The sequence below is a fragment of the Nothobranchius furzeri genome, chromosome 4, assembly GCF_043380555.1.
Source record: "Nothobranchius furzeri strain GRZ-AD chromosome 4, NfurGRZ-RIMD1, whole genome shotgun sequence".
Classification (NCBI taxonomy): Eukaryota; Metazoa; Chordata; class Actinopteri; order Cyprinodontiformes; family Nothobranchiidae; genus Nothobranchius; species Nothobranchius furzeri.
In genome coordinates, this window is record NC_091744.1 from 71673419 (window position 1) to 71697813 (window position 24395).

At 41.6% G+C, this 24395-nt stretch overlaps 1 protein-coding gene across 1 annotated transcript; it reads right to left on the minus strand.

The window, feature by feature from the left end:
• Nucleotides 1–3376: 3376 nt before the first annotated feature.
• On the minus strand, nt 3377–8494 carry lrrc4.2 (leucine rich repeat containing 4.2). Its single transcript, XM_015976860.3, has 2 exons — nt 7172–8494; nt 3377–7029 (listed from the first exon to the last, which is right to left on the minus strand). Exon 2 carries the CDS (start codon nt 6906–6908, stop codon nt 4911–4913), a length of 1998 nt encoding a protein of 665 aa, XP_015832346.1. The 5' UTR covers nt 6909–7029; nt 7172–8494; the 3' UTR covers nt 3377–4910.
• Nucleotides 8495–24395: the final 15901 nt, after the last annotated feature.

The window sequence follows — 24395 nt, forward strand, 5'->3', positions numbered from 1 at the left end:
TGACAACTTGTAAGAATCAAACTTCCCATATGAAATAATATAAGTATAATTATTATTATTATTGATTTTATTGATGGAAGAAAAAACTGAAGGTTAAATTAAAAGATCCAGTAAAGAACTATTTTAACTTGGCAGAAACTATGCTCATTTATTGTTCTTAAAATAAAAAAGGAACAAAATCTATTCTACAGAGTTAAATCAGGTTGTACTATTGAGGTAAAGGAAATAAGCGTGAGATGATTTATCAAGTTTCGATACATTAATAAGGGTCAAAGCCTATGCTTCTGCACTGATATGAAGACACACAATGCCATACTGAAGAGCCCTCGCAAGGACAGATGGGATCGAGCCCACTTTTCTAAACATTTGTCGAACAAGACGGGGAACGCAAGCTTGTGATTGGTCAGGACGCCACTTTCGTCAATAGCGCTGCCCTTGTGCACTCAAAAACACATTGAAAGCGGCAGACACAAAGCAGATTAAAGAATACCTCGCAGAAAAACTCTAAAAATACAAATGTTTTATTCACCCGTGACTGGAGGAAAAATACAATATAAGCACAATAGTAAATGCACTATCTTGGACCGGATACATGACAGGATACCCCAGAACAGTGTTACACCCTCTGTTGTCCTGGCGGGGAATTGTTTTGCAACACTCGGAGAAGTCTGAGAGCAACTGCGTGTGCATCTCTCTCGTGGAGCTGATGTAGAAGCATAAACTAGACAAGTCCACGCTACTGCAGATCAATGCTTTCTATTACTTCTGTGACAGAAAATCTGTAACAGAATTTCTTTCGCTTGCCACCTAATGAGCATCTTTTATGGCTATTAAAACTTCAAACATGACATGCTTCCAGAGGCTCCAGGTCTAATTCCCAACAACCCGGCATCCATAAAACCTAATCTCAACCAAATCCACGTTGTTTGTCTGCAAATATGCAAATTTGTGTGGCATGCCGACAAGTCAAGGATATCTCCCAAATCTGTAGGAGGTCAATCGATCATTTTGAGCCAAGTAATGAGTAGAGGAAGTGGATAAGGAAGAAAAGCTGCAGCACTGATTGTTTCCTTCACAACAAAGCAAAAATGAACCAGATTCAAAGCTTAGAGTGACTCAGCTGTTGGAAATACGAGAACAGCCACCCAAGAGAAAAGATTCATTTTAACCCCACTGATGTTGCCAGAGAAGAACCGTCTGGGTCCTTGTTTTCAAGAGTTCAACACGTTAACCATTGTATTCCTCTCAGCTTCTCACACTCGACTGCAGTGGAGCACGGTGGAATCAGCTGGTTCATAGTGTTATGTTACTTTGTTCTTCTTCTTGTACTGTTAACACTCAATGAGAGGGGGAAGATTGCATGAAGAAAATAAATGGTTGTCAGTGTTTGCATGTGTCTGATATTAGGCACATTAAAGTCTTCGCTACCAGCTAGTAGCCTCTTATAAATCCCTAGCACGGCCAGAGCCATGCTGTTCACAGAACATAATGAGAGTCTGCTCTTTTTACCAGCCCACACATACTGTAACAACCAAGAACATGTTATTTTGCCAAAGCAAAGAGCAGCCATTGCATTTGGCTGGTGACTGAATATTCACTTCCCACAGTTCTTGTTAAAACATGAGGAAACACTTGAGTTCAGACTGCTTGTAGAGGTCTTCTTGAGACTGTGCACAGCCAGGAGTGAAGCGAGAAAATACCAGAACCTCTTCTCCTTTAGAGCTCAAAAAACTTCAAACTCCTTCACAATGTTTTATTTTTTCTTAAAGAAATCTTTGTCATTGATTACATTTTCATGGTTTGAAGAATTGAACAGGTACTAATTATATGTTTTATGGTTTTTTTTAAGGCAGTAGAAGACGCTTATTTTTTATGTTTTTGAGATATTAAATTAAAAAAATAAATTGGATATTGGAGTTTTTTCACATGATGCTCCTAATTTTTTTGTTATTATTATTATTATTTTGTATTGTGAGTTTAGTAAAAGGGTTGCAGAGAAGGTAGACGGTTGAAATCATTCAGTTCATTATTCCTATAAGCAGTCTATTTTTGAAACTCCTTTTTAAACAAGAGTTTCAGACTGGGAGCCATCTTTATCAGAAAAATGTTTGGCAAAGAACATTTACAGCAAATCACATTAAGCAATTGGCTTTTATTAAAAGACCAAATGATTTGAAATTGTATTTATGAATTTCATTTAAAGCATAACTTTGAAGCATGCAGCATGTGATGCTCCGAGCTGCTTTCACTATGCTATAGGTGAATAAAAAATAAGCACTCAAATTGCAGGAAGATAAGAGACAAAGAGCTCTCCATGTTAAAGGGGTAAGGGTGAACAGTAATGTCTTTAATTAAGCAGAGAGAAGTGAAATAAAAAATGCACTTGAATTTTTAATCTATTTTAGGCACAGCTCAAATCACATCCGTTCAAGCTGGCATATTCACATTTAATAGATTTTAGCTCTTATGCACATTTTTTTCTTAAAGTTGTTTTTAATGATTATTTCTGATTATTATCAGTCACTGTGAGTTATTCATGCAGGTTGAACATGAAAAAAGTCTTCTACACATATCTTCTGTATTAGCTTCTGATAGAAAATAGATGATGAAATGCTAGGATTTGAAAATCCTCTCATATGTATGTCACACTGTGAATTTGCATGTATGGCCTCGCCCATCTTAGCTCTCATTCACCCACAAGAAGGCTTATATGAGTTTTTTTTTCCTTGCAGTGAGGAGAGACAGCAGAGAATATCTTTGTGATACTGAGTTTACAACATGGCTGAATACGTTTTGTTAGCCAATCAGAAGTGAGGTGTGTCATATCATTAATAATGTTGAGCAATCCTTCTGTTTTCAGCCCACCTCTGCACCAGCAACATTCTGCATCTCAGAACAGGAGCATCATAGGTTCTTATTTTTCTTAAATTACACATAATGCATTGATCACACATCACGCCAGTTTTGCTTCGTTGTGACCTTGTACTTGACCTAAAGGTCGTTTCTCAGAAATTCACACAACACATTTAACACTCACCTACACACACACACACACACACACACACACACACACACACACACACACACACACACACACACACACACATGTATATATATGTGTGTGTGTGTGTGTGTGTGTGTGTGTGTGTGTGTGTGTGTGTGTGTGTGTGTGTGTGTGTGTGTGTGTGTGTGTGTGTGTGTGTGTGTGTGTGTGTGTGTGTGTGTAATGGAGGACCATTAGATTTTGCCTTCTGTCAGTTAAGGTTTTGTGTCATTTGTTTCAAAGTTAAAAAACAATATTCAATGAATGTCAGATTCAGAAAATGACTGGAATCTGAAAATGTGCATGTAAGGAAAAGAAACCCACAAACTGTGTAGAGCTGTGTGATACTTGTATTTTTCTCCTTTACAGTCACTGAGAAATCAATGTTAGGAACTAAGCTGAGGCATCAGAGACCTGCAGCCTATCTGACCTGCATAGAGCCCTACTGTGGGGTATAATGCAGCATTGTACACCAATTACTTAAAGACCCATTCATGCAGACACTAAGTAAATGCATAGGACCGTAAGATAGGGGTTTGGGGTGTGATACCACTTAGATCACTGCCTCCAGCCTTTATGACTAAAAAGCTTACACACATAAAATCTGAGTAAGGAAAGCACATCAGAGCAAAGTCTCTCCGATTAGAGAAATACAAACCAAAGTTGTTTTTTTATTTTTTTTTTCATAGCCTCATTTGTCCTTCCGTAAAAATGGTGTTGCTAAAAATAAAATGTTCAAAGAGAACAGAAATCAAAACGACACAAAATAATGTTCCAGTGTCCACGGAAAAGCCCCGGTGTCAGACATTCATTTGTTTCATTTCAGTCCTCTGTGTTTTTCTCCAAAAGCAGAATGGTCAGCAAAGCTCTGTAGTACTGTAACACATGTCTGGTACTTTGAAAAATTAGCAAGAGTGAAGAATGAGCCCTTGCAGACGAGTCAGGCAACTGCAGTAAATGCATTACTAAATTAGCCCTAAACACTACACAAGCCATTAAGAAGCATGTCAAAATCCAAGGAGGAAAATTAAAGATACAAAATGCAACCAATAACAGGAAAACACTTTGCAACAACTGTTATTTGACTGCATTTCACCTTTTGTCTGATGAGCCAGAGGGGAGTCTTGTGCACATTAAATGAACACGGGTAGACACGCTACAAATGAAGCACTGGCACTAACAAAGAAACACAACTTAGCTTCAGCAAACACAGGGTTAAACCTTAGCTGCAGATCTTCACTGCAGTCCAAAAGCATTTGGCTGATAGCTACTGAACAGCATAATCTATCTGTGCCATTTTGCTTCTATTGGACGTTAGTATCAATCTTAATTTAACTTGTATTTTTTTTAGATTTCCTAATCTGGAATACCATTTTATTGCATATGATTTTGGTGAAGTACAAACAGGAGCTCATATGTGGATTGAGTTTTGAAACTGGTGCCTACATAAAGTTTTTTTTTTTTTTGTTTTTTATGACAGCGTCCTAAATATTTGTCAAAAACAAATTAAATGCCTCTTTTCTCACATTACACAGTGACACCATCTATTTTCATTCAAAAAACCTTTATTGTTTTATTCTTTTAAATAGAAGTCTTCCAATGTTAGAAAATAGTTTCAAAGTAATGTCATCTTTAATATAATCTGTTTTACTCAGTGTCTGACTTTAGGTTCATTTATATATAGTTAGATCTTTTTTCCATATTTATATACTTATGTATAGGCATGTACAGGGAAAAAAAGATGTTTTGGACACTTTTGTACAAAATAAAGTTACAGTTCTGCTCTTTGTGCATTCTATTGCATGGCCTGGTGAGCAAGTAAGAGAAGATAACTTTGAGCAGAGTCTGAAATGGATCCACAGGGAGCTCAGATTTGGGTCTCCTGAACCTTTTCCTTGCCGTGAGTAGTCTTAATGAGATAGGGATCAGCAATGGTGCTGATGTGGCTGTGGTGGTGTCTGACAGAGCGGTGAAGAGAGTTGTTCTGAGTCCAGTGGGCCCCGTAGCTCCCTTGTCTAGATGAGGCGGACGATGACACATACCCAGGTTTAAATGTGTTGCTGTTGTGTTCCACTAATGTTGGCAGTACCAGGCCTGTGTCATCAGAGCCACTAGATCCAGATGTTGGTGGTGGAACAGGGGGGGCCTGTTCCTCCATCTGTATAATTTCTATGGTCCTGGCTGCTGCCACTGTACTCCTCTGTTGATGCCTCTTCCGCAGTTTATAGAATGCTATCAACATGGCAGCTGCCAGCAAGGTAACAGCTACAAAACAGCCAATTATGATTTTTGTGGTTTTCATCACCTCATCCAGGCTGGCAGCTGGCCCACTAGGGACTCTGGCAGTGGGAACTGACACCTGCCTTGGAGTCTGAGTATTTTGGAAAAGCACAGTTGGTGTGGAGATAAATACAGGCTGAAAGACTGAGGGTGAGGCAGGGGCAGTGGGTTTGGGTTTTGGAGTCTCCTCCACTGTGGGCTCCAACACTTCCACTGTCACAGTGGTAAAGTAGGTCTCAGATATGTTCAGTTCAGCATTGCTGACATTTAGGTAGGCGGAGGCATTGGAGTTCCCTGCCATGTTGCTCACCATGCATGTGTAGACCCCTGTGTCTGACAGTAGAACATTAGAGAAGTTGAGCGTTCCATCATTCAGAACAGATATCCTCGGATGAGCCGAGCCATGGGTTAACACGGTCCCATTCGGGAGAAGCCATCGGACTGAGCTCATGGTAGCTGTTCGACACTTCAGCTCTGCAACTCTTGCAGCTGAAATGTTCAGATCTCTTGGAGCGTCATGTATGACTGGTGCCGAACACTGAAATGTTGTCTGATCAACTTCCACCAGGTATCGTCCTCTCATGTGGACTGGGGTGTGGCAGCGTCCACAGCAGGTGGAGTTTGTTGGAATGTATTCTCGGAGCCACCAAGAGAGCCAAACCACATCACAATCACAACGCCAAGGGTTGTGGTGTAAATGAAGCTCCACCAGGTACTGAAGAGGAGTAAAGAGGTTATGGGGAAGTGATGATAAATTATTATGGGCAAGATTGAGCTCTACCAAAGCTGTGATGTCATCAAATGCATTCCTCTCAATGGTTGTGATGGCAGAGTTCATAATCCAAAGTTTATGTAAATTCTGAAGCCCACGGAAGGCTCCAGGCTTTAGTTCTGGGAAAACATTCTCTGATATCTCCAACTCCTCTAATCCCACAAGAGGAGACAAATTTGGAAACTCCCTAAGACGGCACATTCCCAAATTCAGGTACTTGAGGTTATGAAGGCCCTCAAACGCCCCATCTGAGATGTACTCCAACTTCCTTAGTTCACCCAGGTCCAGTCTCATGAGTGAGGGGACACGATTAAAGGCATAAGAGGGTATGCTCTCAATTGGATTGTTTCTAAGCCACAGTTCTCTTAACTTTGAAAGATAGTCGAAAGCCCCACTGGGTATGACTGTCAGTCGGTTGTCGAACAGTTCCAAGGTGTTGAGACTAGTTAGGCCATTGAATGCCCCCACTTCGACCTGCCTGATAGCATTCCTGCCCAACTGCAGCACCTCCAGATGATGCAGGTTCCTGAAAGTGTCTGCCTGTATGGTCTCTATGCTGTTTTCCATTAGGTTCAGGTACCTGGTATTGGCTGGGATGTTTGGAGGAACCCTGATCAGGCCTCGACGAGTACACACCACCTTGCTGAGCTGGTTAGTACAGGAGCACACACCTGGACAGTTCTGCGTGTTAACAGAGCCCAACTCAGGGCCTGTGAACTGGCACATACTGAGAGCAGGCACCATGAGGGAGAGCACGGCGAGCAGGATGGTGTTCCAGGTAGGCTGCACACTAACCTGGCCCAATGGACTCATGGTGTGGAGGGCTCATTATTCTGCATGGTGGGGGGAGACGGGACACACCAAAGGACAGACCACCCTATCCTGGCTGGAGCAACTCAAGGCTCCCAAGTTCCATCGACGGTGCAGGAAGATTCTGCGTCAATATGTTTGTTTGAAGGAATGAAAGGAGAAACAGACAAAAGACAGAATGAAACAGATTAATAAAAGTGAAGCAGCAGATGAAAAGCAACACAGCAATGTGAGGAAGGGGTGGAGTAACAGCTCTGGTGCCTTACCTCATTAGTTTGAAAATGTTCTCGTCTTTTTTCAGAAGTTAAAAGCAGTCGTTCTGCCACACGTTCATTTATAATTCCTTCCCATGGAATGACAAAAGATCTTTTTTTTTCTTTTCTCTTCTTTTGAAAAAATGATGTGTCCCTTTTATTAGACAGGGGTACAAAATGGCTCCTGATTTTTAGGACTCAGAACAGCATTAAAAGAAGCACTCAGAGCCATAGGTAAGGCCGGGAAGTCTCGGCAGGTGCCTGGAGCCTGTCTTCCCTCACTAACTCCCCCCTGCCAAGTTGCAGATTCCTAGATGCGGCTCCTCTGTGGATAAATCACAACGATCCAATACGCAGTTAATTGCAACAGAGGAGGGAAAAAAAGAGGTGTGACTAACTGGAATTAAAGAAAAAATCCACTGTTCTCTCAGCTCCTGGTCCATGTGTTGGCTCGTCGGCTGGTCGCCTGTTTGGGTGAGAGACCTCCCTTACTGTGACTTTGCCAAGGGCTTGTCGGTCGCTGATTAGCCCTGTTGTGACAGAGGCTGAGAGACAAAAAAGAAAAAAAAAGGCTAAAGAACTCCCGGCACAAGCATCCCCCTCTTCTCTCATCCTCTGTGTTCCTCTTGCTTCCTCCAAACGTTGAGCTGGCCCTGGTCAGAGCAGCTGCATGCTGCCGTGTGCACAGTTAGCAGTAATCCATCTATTCCTCTTAGGGGGGAGGGGGGTTGAGGTTGGTGGGAGAGATGGTGGCGCTGTGTGTGTGTGTGTGTGTGTGTGTGTGTGTGTGTGTGTGTGTGTGTGTGTGTGTGTGTGTGTGTGTGTGTGTGTGTGTGTGTGTGTGTGTGTGTGTGTGTGTGTGTGTGCTTGAGAGAGGAGAGAGAAGGGGATGCGCTGCACTGTCGGAGCTTCGCAAAAGCTGACGAGGAGGGAGAGATCACTCCTGCCCTTTTCTGCAACGGGAGAAGAGGATGACGCCGACTGTAGAAGTGGGGTTTTGTATTCGTATCCATAAAGAAGAAAACGTGTTGAAGATTCTTTTCTCCGCTCGTTGTCTGTCCTCCAGGCGTTCTCCCGCGGTGTTCCTCTGCTCACGTATTTGTTAATGTTTCCTCCAGGGTTGAGGTAGTAAGTTGTGGCAGTTGGCCATGTGTATGGCTGTCAGACTTGCGGCTGGCTGGTGGACTACTGCAGTAGTCAGAGTAAAACGGAGAGAGGGAATGGGAGAGCTTGAAAGGGAAGGAGAGAAAGAACCACTGACAGATCAAGAGCAAGAGAATGATAGAGTGTGTGAAGGAGAATGTGTGTGTGTGTGTGTGTGTGTGTATGAGAGAAAGAGAGAGAGAGAGACACGGAGAGAGAGAGAGAGAGAGAGAGAGAGAGAGAGAGAGAGAGAGAGAGAGAGAGAGAGAGAGAGAGAGAGCAGCCAGCCTGCCGTCACAGAAACAGCAGGACCAGCATTCTTATCCTCATCTTCTCTCCTTGTTTATTCTCTTCCCCCCCCCCCCCCCCCCCCCCCCCCCACACACACACACACACGCACACACACACTTGTGTGTCGGTGTTGCAAGCAGCTAAGATGCTTGCTCTGCCCCCTCCTTTTGTCCTTCAGTGGGAACGTGAATGTACTGCTGACGCACTCCTCTCAGCTGCTCAGCAGCCTCAGAGCAGTGCATTGGTTTGATGCAGTGTTCCTGTGTATTAACACGTTCAGCCTCCCCCTCCTCTCTAATCCATTCTTCCCCGTCCCATCACTGTAACTATCTTCACCTCTGTTTCTCTCTGTTACGAACACATTCTGGCTCTTGCCTACTTGTTTCGCTCAAACTCTTTCCTGTGTCGATTCCTCCCTCCGCTCACTCGCCGTCTAGACGACACCCCCTTGCAACCGATTGTCAAAATTAAAAGATGTACAAAGACTCCTGTTCCAATGTGTCATACAGAGACAACAGGTCAGATTTTCAATCTCTGCTGCAGAACAGTTATTTTTTTCAACCATTATCTTGAAAACAAAAGTGAGCCATATTTTACCACCAGGGGTGGATTTTGCTGCCATTTATTTTCTTGAGCAAGAAACGGTTTGTTGAGTGTTTCCCTCGTGCAGAAGCACCATCAAGCTAAATCAGAGTTGTTTGATGCATCAGATGTGTTAAAACTTGTTATGGGAGGGAATGCTTGAGGGTGGGGCGAGGAGGGTTAGGTCAGGGGCTACGTGACATCACAGAGAGCTGAAGTGCTGACTTTGCTCCTCTGAGTCTGCTGGGCAGTCGTCTCTTGAGGGAGGAGAAAGATGAAAGAGCTAGCACATAGTTATCTCTTGGAAAGATGAGAGAAAGACAGAGAAAGAGACTCACCAAGAGAGTAGAGAAGGGGGCGGGGCTGGGCTGGGTGGGAGGAGATATATACAAGTCCTTGGTAAAAACGGGGGAAGAGAGAAGTGAGATAAATAGGGACAGAGAAAAAAATGAAGGAGAAAGATGAGTGAACACACTGCATGAAAGTCTCCTCAGTGAAATGGCAAGGAAAGTGAGAGAAGGATGCGGATTAGGGGTGAAGTATTAGAAGAAAGTGCTGATAGTATTGAGTTAAGTGTCGTTTCAATGCAGGAAAACAACTATACCCTTCTGATCTCTTTCTTTCTTTCTTTCTTTCTTTGTTTCTTTCTCTCTCGCTCTCTCTTTGGAGTCTGGATCTCTACAATAACACAGTTTAAATCAAATGTCCTTGTGTCCATTCCAGTTAAATTTTGATATGAGTGATTGAAACATTGCTATTTCACTATGTGAAGCTGTCAATAAAATGTTTGTTGTGTGTCCACACAGTATAGTTTTATGCCAGTGAAGTGCAAAATAAGTTATTTTAATGCCAACAAGATGACCCCAAGATATGTGTGTTCTGTATGTGAGTACAGATAAATAAGACTGAATAAATGAGAGGGCCTATATTATCCTCCGAACATGCTACTGTGCCAAACTCTTTAGCATAAGTGTCACCATTCTGAATGCATTTTCTTTGGATAACTTTAGTTGAATGATCTTGTCTTGTAAAAATGGCAAAAGAACACCAACAAAATAAGGGAAACATAATTTAAATAGATAGCTTGGATCTTTTGAAAGTGTTAATTTTGACATTTTAATTTAGTGTTAGTCTTTTGACTAGAATTCTTTTCATTTTAGTCACATTTTAGTCGACTGAAATATATGTATTTTTCTTCTGATGCGATAAGTTTCAACTTCTGAAAAGGAAATGTTAACTACACCTGCTTAGAACTATAAGGGATATATATATATATATATATATATATATATATATATATATATATATATATATATATATACATACATAAATATATTAAGTTTAAGTGACAGTGTGTAGTTTCCCTGGTGATATGGGGCAGTACATACCTAAATCACTGTAAGCAAACATTCTTTTTTTGTTCAAATAAGACCTTACCAACAAATGGCCATTAGGGTCAAAAATATGTGGGAGTGCAACCTCCAGCAAAATAACAAGAACATCAGACTTCCTTTTCATCACTGGCAATGAGTGAAGAGATAGGTGTGTAAAGCAACAATGTTTATTAATGGTGACTGTTTTGTAACAAATTGTTACAAATCAGTAAACGCATTTCCACACAGATTTCCGTAAAATGAAACATGGCACCCAATATGGCGTCGCCCAGAAACTTAGACCCACTCCATGTATTTTAGAACAGATGAATAGATTGAACGGTTAAATGTTAGGACACTGTCAATATTTTTCAACAACTGGGCATCTTTCAAGGTGATTTACTACAACATGTCGATGGACATTTCCAGAGATTAATGGTAAAAACCACACATTGTCACTTTAAAGTCCCAAAGTCATCATCACACACTGATGAAATTCATCTCCACATTTGCCCCTTTCCCATGGAGGGGAGCGGTGAGCTGCGCTTGGGAATTGTTTGGTGGTTTAACCTCCCAATCCAAAAGAGTTGAATGAGGATGGTGATGAAGAAACTACGTTAAACAGGAAAAACATTATCTATCTATCTATCTATCTATCTATCTATCTATCTATCTATCTATCTCTCTCTCTCTCTCTCTCTCTCTCTCTCTCTCTCTCTCTCTCTCTCTCTCTCTCTCTCTCTCTCTCTCTCTCTCTCTCTCTCTCTCTTATTTGAGAGCCAAAGACAGGAATTGTTTTCAATTGTATCTATTCATTTTCTCTTTACTGTGTTACCAAGATGGACCAACTGAACGTTTTTTCTGGGTTGTCAGAATGTCATATTTTTCACAAAAACACCACTTGAACAACAAACGCTGAGAACACCGACCATAGCAGAGCCATAAAATAAAAAATAATAAAAAATACAAATAAAAACTTAAACAACCAGATGTGCCGCTCAGGGAGTTCAGTTTATTTCAGCAATCTACTTCCATCCCTCCCCACCAACAATCCCTTTTACCACTGTAACACTTTTAAAACCAGTGGAAACTCTTAATGTACACTCACCAAGCAAATGCTTTTCAGATTTTCCTCCCAGTTAAGGACATTTTCTCCTTATGGACATGAATTGTTTAACTGACACTAGCTTGTTCAAACAGCACCTAGCTCCGGACTCTGATTGGTTAAATTCTCTTCAAGTCCCACCTTGGTTCTTTTGTCCATTCCCCCCATCTTTCCCATTTTCTGATAAGATTTTTGCAACTGCCAAGTTTCATTGCTGTCTTTAATTAATAGACAAAAATATTCCAATACAGTTCTGTTCATTAAGCCAATTAGTAAAAAAAAAATCCTATATATGGAACCCAGCAAATGGCATCGAGTCACTGACTGGTGTCAGTCTTTACAGCAATCCTCATTCTAAGCAAGCATGCAATGACAGTGGAGAGGAAAACTCCTTTTTAACAGGAAGAAACCTCCAGAGGATCCCGTCTCAGAATAAGCAGCCATCCACCACGACTCACTGGGGATCAAGAAGAGAGAACACACACACACACACACACACACACACACACACACACACACACACACACACACACACACACACACACACACACACACACACACATATATACAGTACAGGCCAAAAGTTTGGACATACCTTCTCATATAATGTGTTGTCTTTATTTTCATGACCATTTACATTGGTAGATTCTCACTGAAGGCATCACAACTATGAATGAACACATGTGGAGTTATGTACTTAGCAAAAAAGCTGAAATAACTGAAAACACGTTTTGTATTCTATTTTCTTCAAAATAGCCACCCTGTTTTCTGATTACTGCTTTGCACACTCTTGGCATTCTCTCGATGAGCTTCAAGAGGTAGTCACCTGAAATGGTTTTCCAACAGTCTTGAAGGAATTCGCAGAGGTGTTTAGCACTTGTTGGCCCCTATGTAAATGGTCATGGTCATGAAAATAAAGAAAACACATTGAATGAGAAGGTGTGTCTTAATTTTGGCCTGTACTGTACATTAGTGTTTCTATGGGTATATTGTGATTTCTTAGTAAATAATGTATTCAGTAGAAGATAAACTTTATTGTCTTTATCTTACTGAATCTATAAATAATTCATCAGGTAAACTAGTAGTAGCACATTTTGTGTCAAAGAAATTAAAATGTAATTATCAGGAGAGGGAGAATGTTGAAGTGGTTAGCAGCAGTGTTCAAGCCGATGGCCACCTCCATGAGGCTGACACAGCTCAGCATAACATCATTGTAACTTCTTCTGGGGAGAAAAACTCTTAGAGAAAAATCAAGTTAAGAGCTGAAATAGTAGGAGATAATGCAATTAAGAAATACATTGTGGAAGAAAGTAGTGAAGTGTGGAAGGTGGTCCTCCAGCATTCTAAACCTATAGCAGCATAACTACAGAGATAACTCTGGATAACTTAGCCCTTTTAGATGGAAGCATGTTGGAGGCAGGGCAAGTGAAAGCCGTCTTTACCAACTGTATTCTCCACCTCCCTCTGCTCCCCCACTTGTCCAAAACAAACAGTCATCTACCCAAACACATGCACATGTACATGCAGGTGTTGTTAATCTACAATGTAGCCACAGCTGTTCTGGTGCTCGCCGACAGAGGCAAGTATATTAGTATTAGTAGGGGACATCAGTAGCTCAGGAGGAAGAGTGGGTTGTCCTGTAATCGGAACGTTGCAGGTTTTATCCCGGCTCTGACCTGAGAATGCTGCTGTTGTGACCTTGAGCAAGACATTTAACCCACCTTGCCTACTGGTGGTGGTTGGAGAGACCGGTGGCGCCAGTGTTTGGCAGCCCTCCCCTCTGTCAGTGCGCCCCAGGGCAGCTGTGGCTTCATCTTAGCTCATCCCCACCATCGTGTCAGTGTGTGTGTGAATGGGTGAATGACTGACTGTGTTGTGAAGTGCCTTGGGGGGTTGTAAAACCCTAAGAAGGTGGCTTGAACCTGAAACCCTCAGGTTAGGGAGCAGACACTTAACTCCTCTGTCACCATCGCCCAGTTAATCTGATAAGTTTGATCAATAAATGCGCCTGTGATGCATCTGTAACTACAAAATCACAAAAAAGAAAGAATGAAACTTCAAGTGTTACATAAATATGTAGTAACTGAGTCATCCTTCAACTATTATTTTGTATTTACCATATCATCACGTGGACACATTTTTTTGCCATCAATAAGAACATAAGTAAAGTTTGCTGAGCTAATCTCTTCATTACCATGATGTTGATAGTTGCAATCTGGAACAAAATGTTCTGTTTAGGACAAAATAGAAACTCGTGCCAGGAAACACTGAGAATATGGTAAACATTGCAGAACGTTAGTAACAATACCTCTCAGTGCTGATGCAGCTGTGAGGTTGCTAAGTATTATTTTTAAATAGGAAACAGGAATGTGTTGACATTGTGCTCTACAAAACTCGAGACAGCACGAAGGAAGGTTACAGGAAGCTGAATCATTGCAACCTAAAATGATATGTATCCCCCTGCTAGTGCCGACTTATTCATTTGTGTTTATCCTAATGTTTGCTTGGAGCTAAATTAGCCAGGCAAGTGCAATCTCTCCTTAGAGTTCAAGTCATGACAGATGCCTGAGACCTCTTCAAGTCATATGGCGTTGTTGTCACTTCGCAGTTCTGCTCTGTCACACGTTCTACTTCTTTACCGTCTCTGGCAGCGCTCACTTTTGTTGCTGACTATTTCAAAATAAGATGACTAGTAGCAGCTCCTCTTGCAGATGTTTGAGGCTGTGAGACTGTGTGCTGGCCAAGTTGTCACGAGTCAAAACACATCCAGATCAAGTTTCTAATAAGCCATGACTAATGGTGCTTCTTCCAGCTGCTGAAGCTAGCAATAAAGTTAAAATAATCATCACACATTCCAGCAACTGCAAATACTTTTACTTCAGCTACTGAATGGCATGCTGCTAAATCAACAGCTAAGTTACTGTAAGTCTTTGACCCATGCGCCCTCACGTTGATCTTTCGTTAGAATGGACGGATCTATTTGGATGATAGTACAGGCCATTACTTTCTCTTTGCTACAGCCTGATGTCTCTTGGCCTCTGAATCTCTCACAACTCAGCCAGTGCTTAGTGTGGCAGGTCAGCAAAATGCTGGAGCAGCATTTGGCCTGAGAACAGAGTGAATGGTGTGAGAGAGCAGACCGGTGGAAGCAGATCAATGTGGCCTGTATTCATTAAACCTCACTCACAGCTCCCTTCCCTCCCCAATCACCACCCCGCCATTTTAGGACAGCAGGGGGTGATTTATTAGCTGTCCTGGCTCAGTCAGCACATCGACCAACAATCTGAAGAGGGTTGACTCACACCAGGATATGCATTTCCCACACAGTGGGCTGAACTTAGTGATCTGACACCAATGAAGCAGACTCCTACAGAACGCGTCATGATCAACAAATGCTTGTTTCTACTTGGAGACGAGGGGGGACGGAAGCAGATCTGTTTAAATTCTAACAATAGAAGGATGATGCAAGGTGAAATATGGTGTTCTTATTGGCAGCTCCATTTTGCCATATAAGCATCAAATCTTAATTTTAAAATTTTCAATTTAAAATTTTTCAGTGAATACCGTAGGTTGCATTGAATTAGAAAAGTCGATAAAATATATATTTTATTTCTGTTTTTATTTAAGACTGTAAAGCAAAAAGGCTGAATTTTTTCTATACACATATTCTTTTCTGTGCCCTAGATAGGAAATGAGCCATGATTTATTTTAAAACTTTAATTTTAAAATGTTTTGTTTAAACATATTTATTTTGAAGACCCTCCAGATCCCACTCCCCATCCAGCCCTGACACAGTTATTTTAGGACTGCCACTTGGACAAAACTATTTTTTGCTTTTAGTATTTAAATAACATTTGCTGCACAAAGACAACTTACATGCCTCAATGCTACCTCGCTGAACTTGCTCGATCAATTAACATGAGTTACATGCAAACATTCCCGACCACCAATAAACGTGACGGGAGTTTGGCAAAGACATTCTTGTTTCTAGTCAGGCTTGTTGGAGTCTCATATCCCTTTGCAGATCAGCTAAACACACACTTGACCATTTTGTTTTACCAATCCATCATACCAGAGTCATATCTTGTCTGACACACAGCTTGTAACAGAAATACTGCTGCTCAAAAGATTTTATTGATTTCACTGCGGTGAGCAAACAATAGGTGTTTGGTGGTGGGGAAACAAATACAGAGTACATTGGGTAATTTCCTAATCCAATGTCTCCCACTCAGAGCGAATCTGCACATCCGGTAAAAATAAAGAAAGGGATGAATGAAAAATGAGCAGTTCACGTAATTTTTTTTTTTTGAATGAGTAAACCACCAAAAACAGAATATTTCAGATCACACAAAACCCAACTCTAAATAAAACCATTTGCAGCTATCAATGAATACTGACTATTGCACTATTTTTCATGTAGGTAATATATATGTTGGAAGGAAGACTGTAAACAGTGAATATGGTGGTTAACATCATAAATCAGCACAACAAACGCCACCATCTCCCATCTTCTGGGAAATCTTCCTTAAACAGGTAGGTGCATTTATTTATCCGTGTTTCACATCTGGATGCTTAAACCTTGTTAATTCGATTTGGGTATCTAATTAGTGCCATGATTGATTTTGTGAGCTTAGATTAAAGTGTATATCCTTAGTTTTTTGTGTACAACTGAATTTGTGGACAACACACACAGTGTTTGTTAACTGATGACCTTCACACATGCACAGTCATCTGCTCCTCTTTGTGAGGAGGTGGGTAAATGTGTAGGCGTTACATTTGTTTTTGAGTGGTTAGGGATGGTTCTGAGCACCATGCACTGTGTGTCACACTGAACCTATGTGGAAAGGTGTGCAGATGTGTTGCTCGTTCGTGATTCAAAAGTGTTGTGAAAAACACCGGTTAAAAACGACCAAATAAATATGTCTTGATCAATTTGTAAAGGTGTGATCGTCCTTTTGTGATCTGGCTAAACAAGCTAACAGAATCTGGAACATTTTAAAGCGGAGGTTCACTGAGAAATGTATAATACTTTTTTTAATTTTATGTTTTGAACACAATCAGTGACACTGAGCTTCAAATGTGAGCTGAATGAAAATAATCCTCTACCCCTATTTTCTGCATTAGTCACCAAAAGAAAATAGACCAGGAAACACTTAGATCAGACAACAAAACAGTTCCTTTTACGTACGAAAGACAATTTTCTAAAATTCATGAACTTGCCCAGCTTGGCTGTGGACAGCTGTTGATGCAGCAGCCAGGAGAGAGCAGAGCACGTCTTGGCTAGTGGAAGCTAACTGTTAGCATTAGCAACAACACAACGTGGTAGAACTTGCTCAGGCTTTCCATATTTGTGGCCATAACCGCATCAACATTATTTACCCAAGAAAGCAGAGAGAACTGAGGCAGTATAGAGTTACGTTGCTGTTAAGGCTGGTTTATACTTGTTCAGCATGAGATATTGGAGGCTTGGCTTGAGAGTGTGTGTGAACAGAGTCAAATGCATTTAGACAATTAATAAAACTGTGTTATATATCTTTAACTCAGGCATCCGGTGGCATCGTCTGGACTATGCCAGCTGATGCCGCCACACTGCCCCACTTGCACCCACAGCCCTCAGTGTCTAAGTGCAGTTTAAAATTGGAAGTGGGCACCTGCACTCGGGATGAGGCTGAAAAATCCCCCTGCCAAATGCCATTGAATGTGCTCACTCCCAAGGCCCTAAGTGTGTTTTCGCATGGAATGTCGTTGGTGGAAGTGTTTAAGGTGCAAATAAAATTGGGGGGCAGGTTGCCACAGGAATGCAGAAATGGGGTGCACCCCCTGACTTGTCCACCCACCAAGGTCCTATGTGCATGATTGTATGATAATGTGAGGGAGCAGGGGGAGAAAAATGTGTGGTGTTGGGGAGGAATGGCTGGTTGGACTTAAGCCCTCCAGGGAGCCAACTCCCCCACTGGCCCCAATAGGCACCTCCGTTGACAAAATGCCACCCAGGGCATGGAGACCCCAGCCCATCTTGCCAGGGCCCAAAGCAGCAGCATCACAGAGCCTCACGGAGTCCGAGGGGACCAACCCAGCCCCACCCCAGCAGAATATCTACTCTCATCTCTGCATTTGCACAACTTCCACAATATATAAGACATAGGACATCCAGGTAAGGTTGGGTCCTCCCCCTCCTGGACATCCCCCTCCCCTGAGATGGAACAGCAGAGGAGCCAAGGTCTACCCGAGGCCCCTGAGCCCGGGCCAGGCACTGCCGCATGTTCCTAACTTCTTCCCGGCAGCATACATGTCGGTACCCGACCCCAAGGCCCCGCCCAGATCCCCACACGGGGCCGGCAACCCCCACACCCTAAGCCCCCAGGCCCCCACCTAGACCCGCTCAGGGGCAATGTAGCTGCCAGGCAGCGACCCATGGCCACCGCCAAGACACCCTAGGGGCCCCACTCACAACCGCCAGTAGTCCACCCCCCGAGGCAACCCAAGCAACTCCAGAGGGGGGCAGCAGCCCCCAGTCCCAGACACCCCCAGTGAACCCACCTCCAGGGAACGTCCGGATACTCCAAACACAGACCCTTCACCCCATCACCCACATCATCCCACAGGACAATATCCCCCATCATCGCTATGTGATGAAACCGATCAAAGGAGCCCAGAGAGACTGATTTGAAGTGGAAGCAGAGGCTGTATTAAGTGCAATATGATCTAACAAAATATTTCTATACTGGTTAATGAAAAGAGTATCTCTATTTTTCCAATTCATGAGGATAATTTTCTTAGCAATGCATATCGCAGTCAGAACCACGTGAACTAAAGATGTTTCAATTGGGACATCAACCAGATTTGCCAGTAAACAAAGATAGGGGGAAGTTGGGATATGACATTTCAGACACATTGACAGGTCTTCACATACTCTACCCCAAAAATCCTGGACAGGTGGACAGGACCACAGTGCGTGGATGTAATTGTCAGGAATGTTGTTTGTGCAGTGTGTGCAGGTGTCAGATGACACAAACCCCTTCTTGAACATCCGATGACCTGTATAGTGTACTCTGTGTAGAATTTTGTACTGAATTAATTGTAAATTGAGGTGTCTAATCATTTTAAAAGTTTTTAAACAAGTTTGGGACCAGAAGTTCTGGTCAAGCTGACTGACAGATCCACCTCCCATTTTTCAAAATGAATTGCTATTCTATCGTCTATTTTGGACAGTGTCTTATATACTTTAGACATTAGGTTGGGGGGTTTGAGATTATAGAAGTCTAATACCCTTGGTGGTGTTTGTAATTCTATTTTATTGAGCTTAAATTTTTGTTTGACTACAGATTTAATTTGGTGATATTCTAAAAAGCTATTCTTATCTATTCCAAATTGGGAGACTATTCTATTAAATGGTATGAAGTCCAATACTTCATATATGTGTTCCGGGTATAGGATTCCTTTACTTTTCCAGTCCGGAAGGTTCATTATTTTGTTATTTTGCAAAATATCAGGACTATTCCAGATAGTTGTTCTTCTGCATGGTATTAGTGAAGACTCTGTCATTTTTAGATACACCCACCATGCTGTCAGAGAGGTGCTGATACTAATACTTTTGAAGCCTTCATGTTTTCTTATGCTTGAGTTAATAAATGGTAAGTCTGCGAGCTGTATCGTATTGCAAAGTGTCTGTTCTATATCTAACCAGGGCTCATCTAGTGGGTTATCTTGCAACCATCTTGGTATATTTTGCAGCCTGTTGGCTAAGAAATAATAATAAAAGGACAGTACAGGGAGGGAGATGCTCATGCGCTGACGGCCGATCACTGGACACAGCAGCATTTGAAGCTGATGGCAGCTCGTTAACGAACATCCACAAACAAATAAGATGCATTTTCGCTCAGTTTATTTACTGACAATGCAAAAAACAGTCTGGTAAGTATAACTCATTCAACCTGGAGGTAAATGAAGAAAATAATATTGTTACAAGAGACTCATAGATCTGCCACATCTGCAGAAGAACTTAAAACACCTGAGTTTCCCAGCTTGTTCTCTGCCTGCTATAACTCTAGGCAAAGAGGTGTAGCTATTTTATTACACAAAAACATCAATTTCACAGTATTGGACACAGTTTCAGATTCTGAGGGTAGATTTATAATGTTACAAATATCTGTACTGAACCAAAGCCGATGTATCGTCAGCATATACTGTCCAAATATTGATGACCCTTCTTTCTTTCATAATTTTTTCTCTATAAACTTTGAAGTGATTTAAATTTTTGGACGGACACTTTAATAGACTGGCTCAGTATAGCTGGGACTCAGCGCAATTGGCAATCCACTAATATAGTTAAATAGTACATGAGTGATTATGGGCTTTGTAATGCATGGCGATCTCTTCATCCTAACCGTAGAGAGTATACTTTTTTCTCACATGTCCATCACTCTTATTCACGTTTGGATTATTTTCTAGTCAGCAGCTCATTGTTGGCTGACATTTGAGACACTGAGATACACCCTATACTTGTTAGCGACCATGCTCCAGTTTCTTTAAATCTGGTAAATAAGAAGATAATCCCACCAAGCAAAAACTGGAGGTTTAATACATCCCTCCTTAAAGACGAAGGTTTTATAGAATTTTTCAAAAAGGAGTGGCTTTATGTTTAGAACATAATGACCGGCCTGGAACATCAGTGTCTGTTCTCTGGGAGGCAGGAAAGGCAGTTATGAGAGGTAAAATAATCTCTTTCTCATCACATAAGAAAAAAACTGAAAACAAACGTATTCAGGAGTTAGAAGAAATAATTACGTCTTTAGAGGCATCCACAGAAGAAGAGTTACTGAGCAAATTACGTAAAGCAAAATTAGAACTTCATGGAATTATTGAAAAAAAAAGACAATTTTTAGCACAAAGACTACGAATAGAAAACTTTGAACGTAGTAATAAATCAGGTACATTTTTAGCTAACCAGTTCAAAATAAATAAAGAGATAACCACCATATATGCTGTTAAAGACTCAACCGGGAATATAGTTTATGACCCTGAAAGAATAAACAACACTTTCAAAAACTTTTACCAAACTTTTGTTGGGGTTATTAGGAGCGAACAATTAGTAAGCTTCAACTTACTTTTGGATTCTTCAATAAATTATGTAAATATGTAAATATTTACTGATTTATTAATTAATTAAGATATTCTTAGATATACGGGGCACCATTCCCCTTTAACCGGGGAAAAATTGAATCCAAAACTCTTATCAGTCTTTCTTGAAGTTCGTAGAATCCTTGGAGCAGAGACTTCTCTTCGACACAACAAAGCTACTGGACGCAAAAATCTGAATTTTATAACATTTAATTAAACAATGTGTCAAATGAATAAACAATGAAATAAATGAATAATAACCATGTGATATAATAAAAGAAGTGGTGTGTGTGTGGTGTGTGTGAGTGTGTATGTGTGTGAGATGAATGGGTCTTTGTTTCCCCAGAGTAGGTGGGGGGAGTGAGCTGTGAGTGTGTGTGGGGCTCTTCCCCTCCCCTCGCATTCCACAAGAGACCTGGATGTGTAAAGTTTTCAACTTTCCCGAACACTTAGTGGCTTAGAATCACAGTAAAACTTAACTCAAACACTTCAAAAGTTAACAAACAACAAAAGGTCACTTGTAAATTATTTAATCTAAAAGGAGTCGGCAGCCTGGCCAGAGCTGACGACTAAAGATATTAACGATGATCAATAAGCAGTTTATTCTTTCAAAATGACCCGGCTGACGTTTTTGGGACGAAAGAGGAAAACACAAAGCTACTTTTTAAGCAATAGCGCGGTTTTATTGCTTATTCTGGACTATAGAGGAAACGGGAGAAGAAGAGGAGAGAGAGAAATGAGTTTTCTGATCACCAGAACAGCAAGGCCTCCCCAGCTGTTTGATTTGACGGTTCTCCGTGTTTCTCCGCAGTTTGGCGTCGTCCGTCGGTTTGATGCTTTCTCCGTTGTTTACCTCCACGAGTGTTTCTCCACGGGCTGGACACAAAGAGAACGAAGTTTCTTTTGTGCTGAGTTTGACAACTTACAGCGTCTCTGAGAGCTGGATGGAGCTCCGCTCGTTCCCAGTCAGGTCCCGATGGAGTTGGAGTGGTTTCCAGCGGTTGCGTGGCTCAACTTGGGCACTTAGAGCTTCCGCGTGCTCAAGTTGTCGGAGCGTTCGACAAGCGTGTCCTTACCGCCAGGTATCCTGGGCAAAAGAACGAGGTTCCTTTGTCTTTGCTGAAGATTTATAGTCTTTGAAGTCGCGGGAAAGCTCCGCTGACTCCCACACATGCACAGAATGTGTTTCTGGTATTAGGCGGTGACGTCATCACAATGCTTCCGTGTGCAAAGCATCATGGGAAATGAAGTTTCTTGGCACTGATGTGATTATTTGCTTTTCAGAGCAATTTAAGCACAGTCATTTTGGAGAAAATCACTGCATAGTAAATTCCTCATGAGGTCAGACCCTCAACACTTTGTACTCACCACAGATAAACCCATCAGATAATGAGATCAATGAGTTCCTTGACAGGATAACACTTCCTAAATTATCAGACAGCCAAGCTACTGTCCTGGACCCGCCACTAACATCAGCTGAGCTCCAGGAAGCCCTTAAATGCATTACTAATAGGAAGGCTCCAGGTCCAGACGGGTTTCCAGCTGAGTTCTACAAAGAATTCTGGATCATTCTGGCTCCAACATTCTTCAGAATGGTGAGGGAAATCGAAGAGAGTGGCAGATTACAGCCAAACATGAATTCAGCCAACATTAGTATCTTGTTAAAACCAGGCAAAGACCCTGCATTCCCTACCAGCGATCGCCCAATTTCTCTTATTAATGTTGATCTCAAAATAATTTGTAAAGCCCTGGCAAAAAGATTAGAGAAGGTAACCCCCTTCATAATACACCTTGACCAAACTGGTTTCATTAAGGGTAGACAGTCATCCATAAACTCGCGTAGATTACTTAATTTGATAGATTTCTCTTGCAGTAGAAATATAGAAACTAGTATATTATAGGTCGGGTTTTCACAGCATCTGCCTGCATTCCTTCGTGGGGGTTTTATTTGCTTGCCACTCAAGGCTACCAGGGCGTCAGATTCAGATGCTAAGAATTTGTTTGGGTCGGGCTGAGATAATTTTCCTCTCTGCCTTCAGTCTTTAAGCTGATCATTCCAGTCCTTCATTGAAGCCAATTTTGGGGTTTTAAACCTGTCCATACCGTCTGGTGACTCTCTCTGAGATGACATCCATTTTGCGCACTAATACCGGTATCGCAGCTAGAACATTGTCCAGCTTACGATTCACCTTGAGTAACGTCCCAGTCTGAGAAGTCTCCAAATGGACGGTGCTTTCCGTGGGTGCGGGTCGCCCTCCAATTGCTCCCGTCTTCCCAAATTTCCAGAAAACCAGATATCCTCCCACTCCAGTTAGGAGAAATCCAGTGATCATCAGGCCGAATATCCACTCGTCTCCGATATCCTCAATGGACAGCTGGCTGAGGCATATGATCATCCACTCCCTCCAGGAATCCAAAATATGCCCCACCGGATGTGTCCCCTGTGGACATGTGGGAGCCCCCTGCTCCGTTCTCATTGTTGAAAAAATCTTGTTGATCACATTGAATGACCAGTTTATCGAGTCCATGGTTAGTAAAAATAGAGTTTTTCAGAAGAAATGCAGAGACGCGCTCTGTGGGCAGACAGGACATAGAGCCTTGGGGAAAAAAAGAGAGAAGGGAGCGAAAGAGAGAAGTGTCTGTACTCCTCGAGTGCCTTGAAGAGAATAGAACTGATAGTTTCAGATTACTCTATAAACTGGTTAAAATCCACAGTTCTGCCAATTAATTTCTCTTTTGTCAGTTTGCTTAAAGGCACAATCCGTAAGATGACACCGTCAGGGTGAGGAGGAGATTTTTAAATTCAAACGGCTGTTGCTCACTCCCCTGCCCTTCCTGGAAGAGCCGAAAGCCACGCCTCCTAATGTGCACGCGCAGGAAAAGCTGAGTAAACACCAGAGCATTGCTTCTTTATAATAGAGCTGAGCTAGTGTTAGCAATGGAGTTATCTGAGGTAAGAAAGTTGTTTTTAACCAGCACATTAAACACTTACTGTTTACAAAAGGCATTTTATAAAGAATATCTATAAATATATACATATTTTAAAATACCCGTAACAGTTGACAATCTATATTGTAAATAAAATGATTCCTATCAAATTGTTAGCATTTTATTACGAGTAATTAGCTTATTTTTAATTGCTTTGCCATTCAAGATGGGATGAATATATCAAAGCATATAATTTATGTGAAAATCATGAATAAACACTGCATTCTGTGTAGTCCTCCTATAATCATGGTTGTTTTCATAGGGTTTCTGGTTATTGTTGGTTTAGCCCAAATTTTGACTAGATGTAAACCTGATCTGTGTCAAAATTGATTAATATGCAAGAGTACTTTTTATATAATAATATTTTTTTTCATTCTAATACAAATTAGAGTTCAGTGATTGAGGAATCCTCTGAGGAAGAGTTTGAACCTCCCATTGAATCCTCAAGACGTGGTGCAAAAAGGGGATGGCCACAATCATCTCAAAGCCGTGGTGCATCCAGACTCCGTGATGCGTCTAGAGGCCGCGGTGCATCCAGAGGCCGAAGAAGTGCGAGACACTCAGCTGTGGACCTTGGAGATGAAGATCTCTCTTGAGAGAGCGAATAGACTTTGAACATGTAAGCATAACAAAA

Bases quoted from the DNA above. Each gene is read 5' to 3' on its own strand.
- lrrc4.2 (XM_015976860.3), bottom strand. From the start codon at position 6,908: ATGAGTCCATTGGGCCAGGTTAGTGTGCAGCCTACCTGGAACACCATC.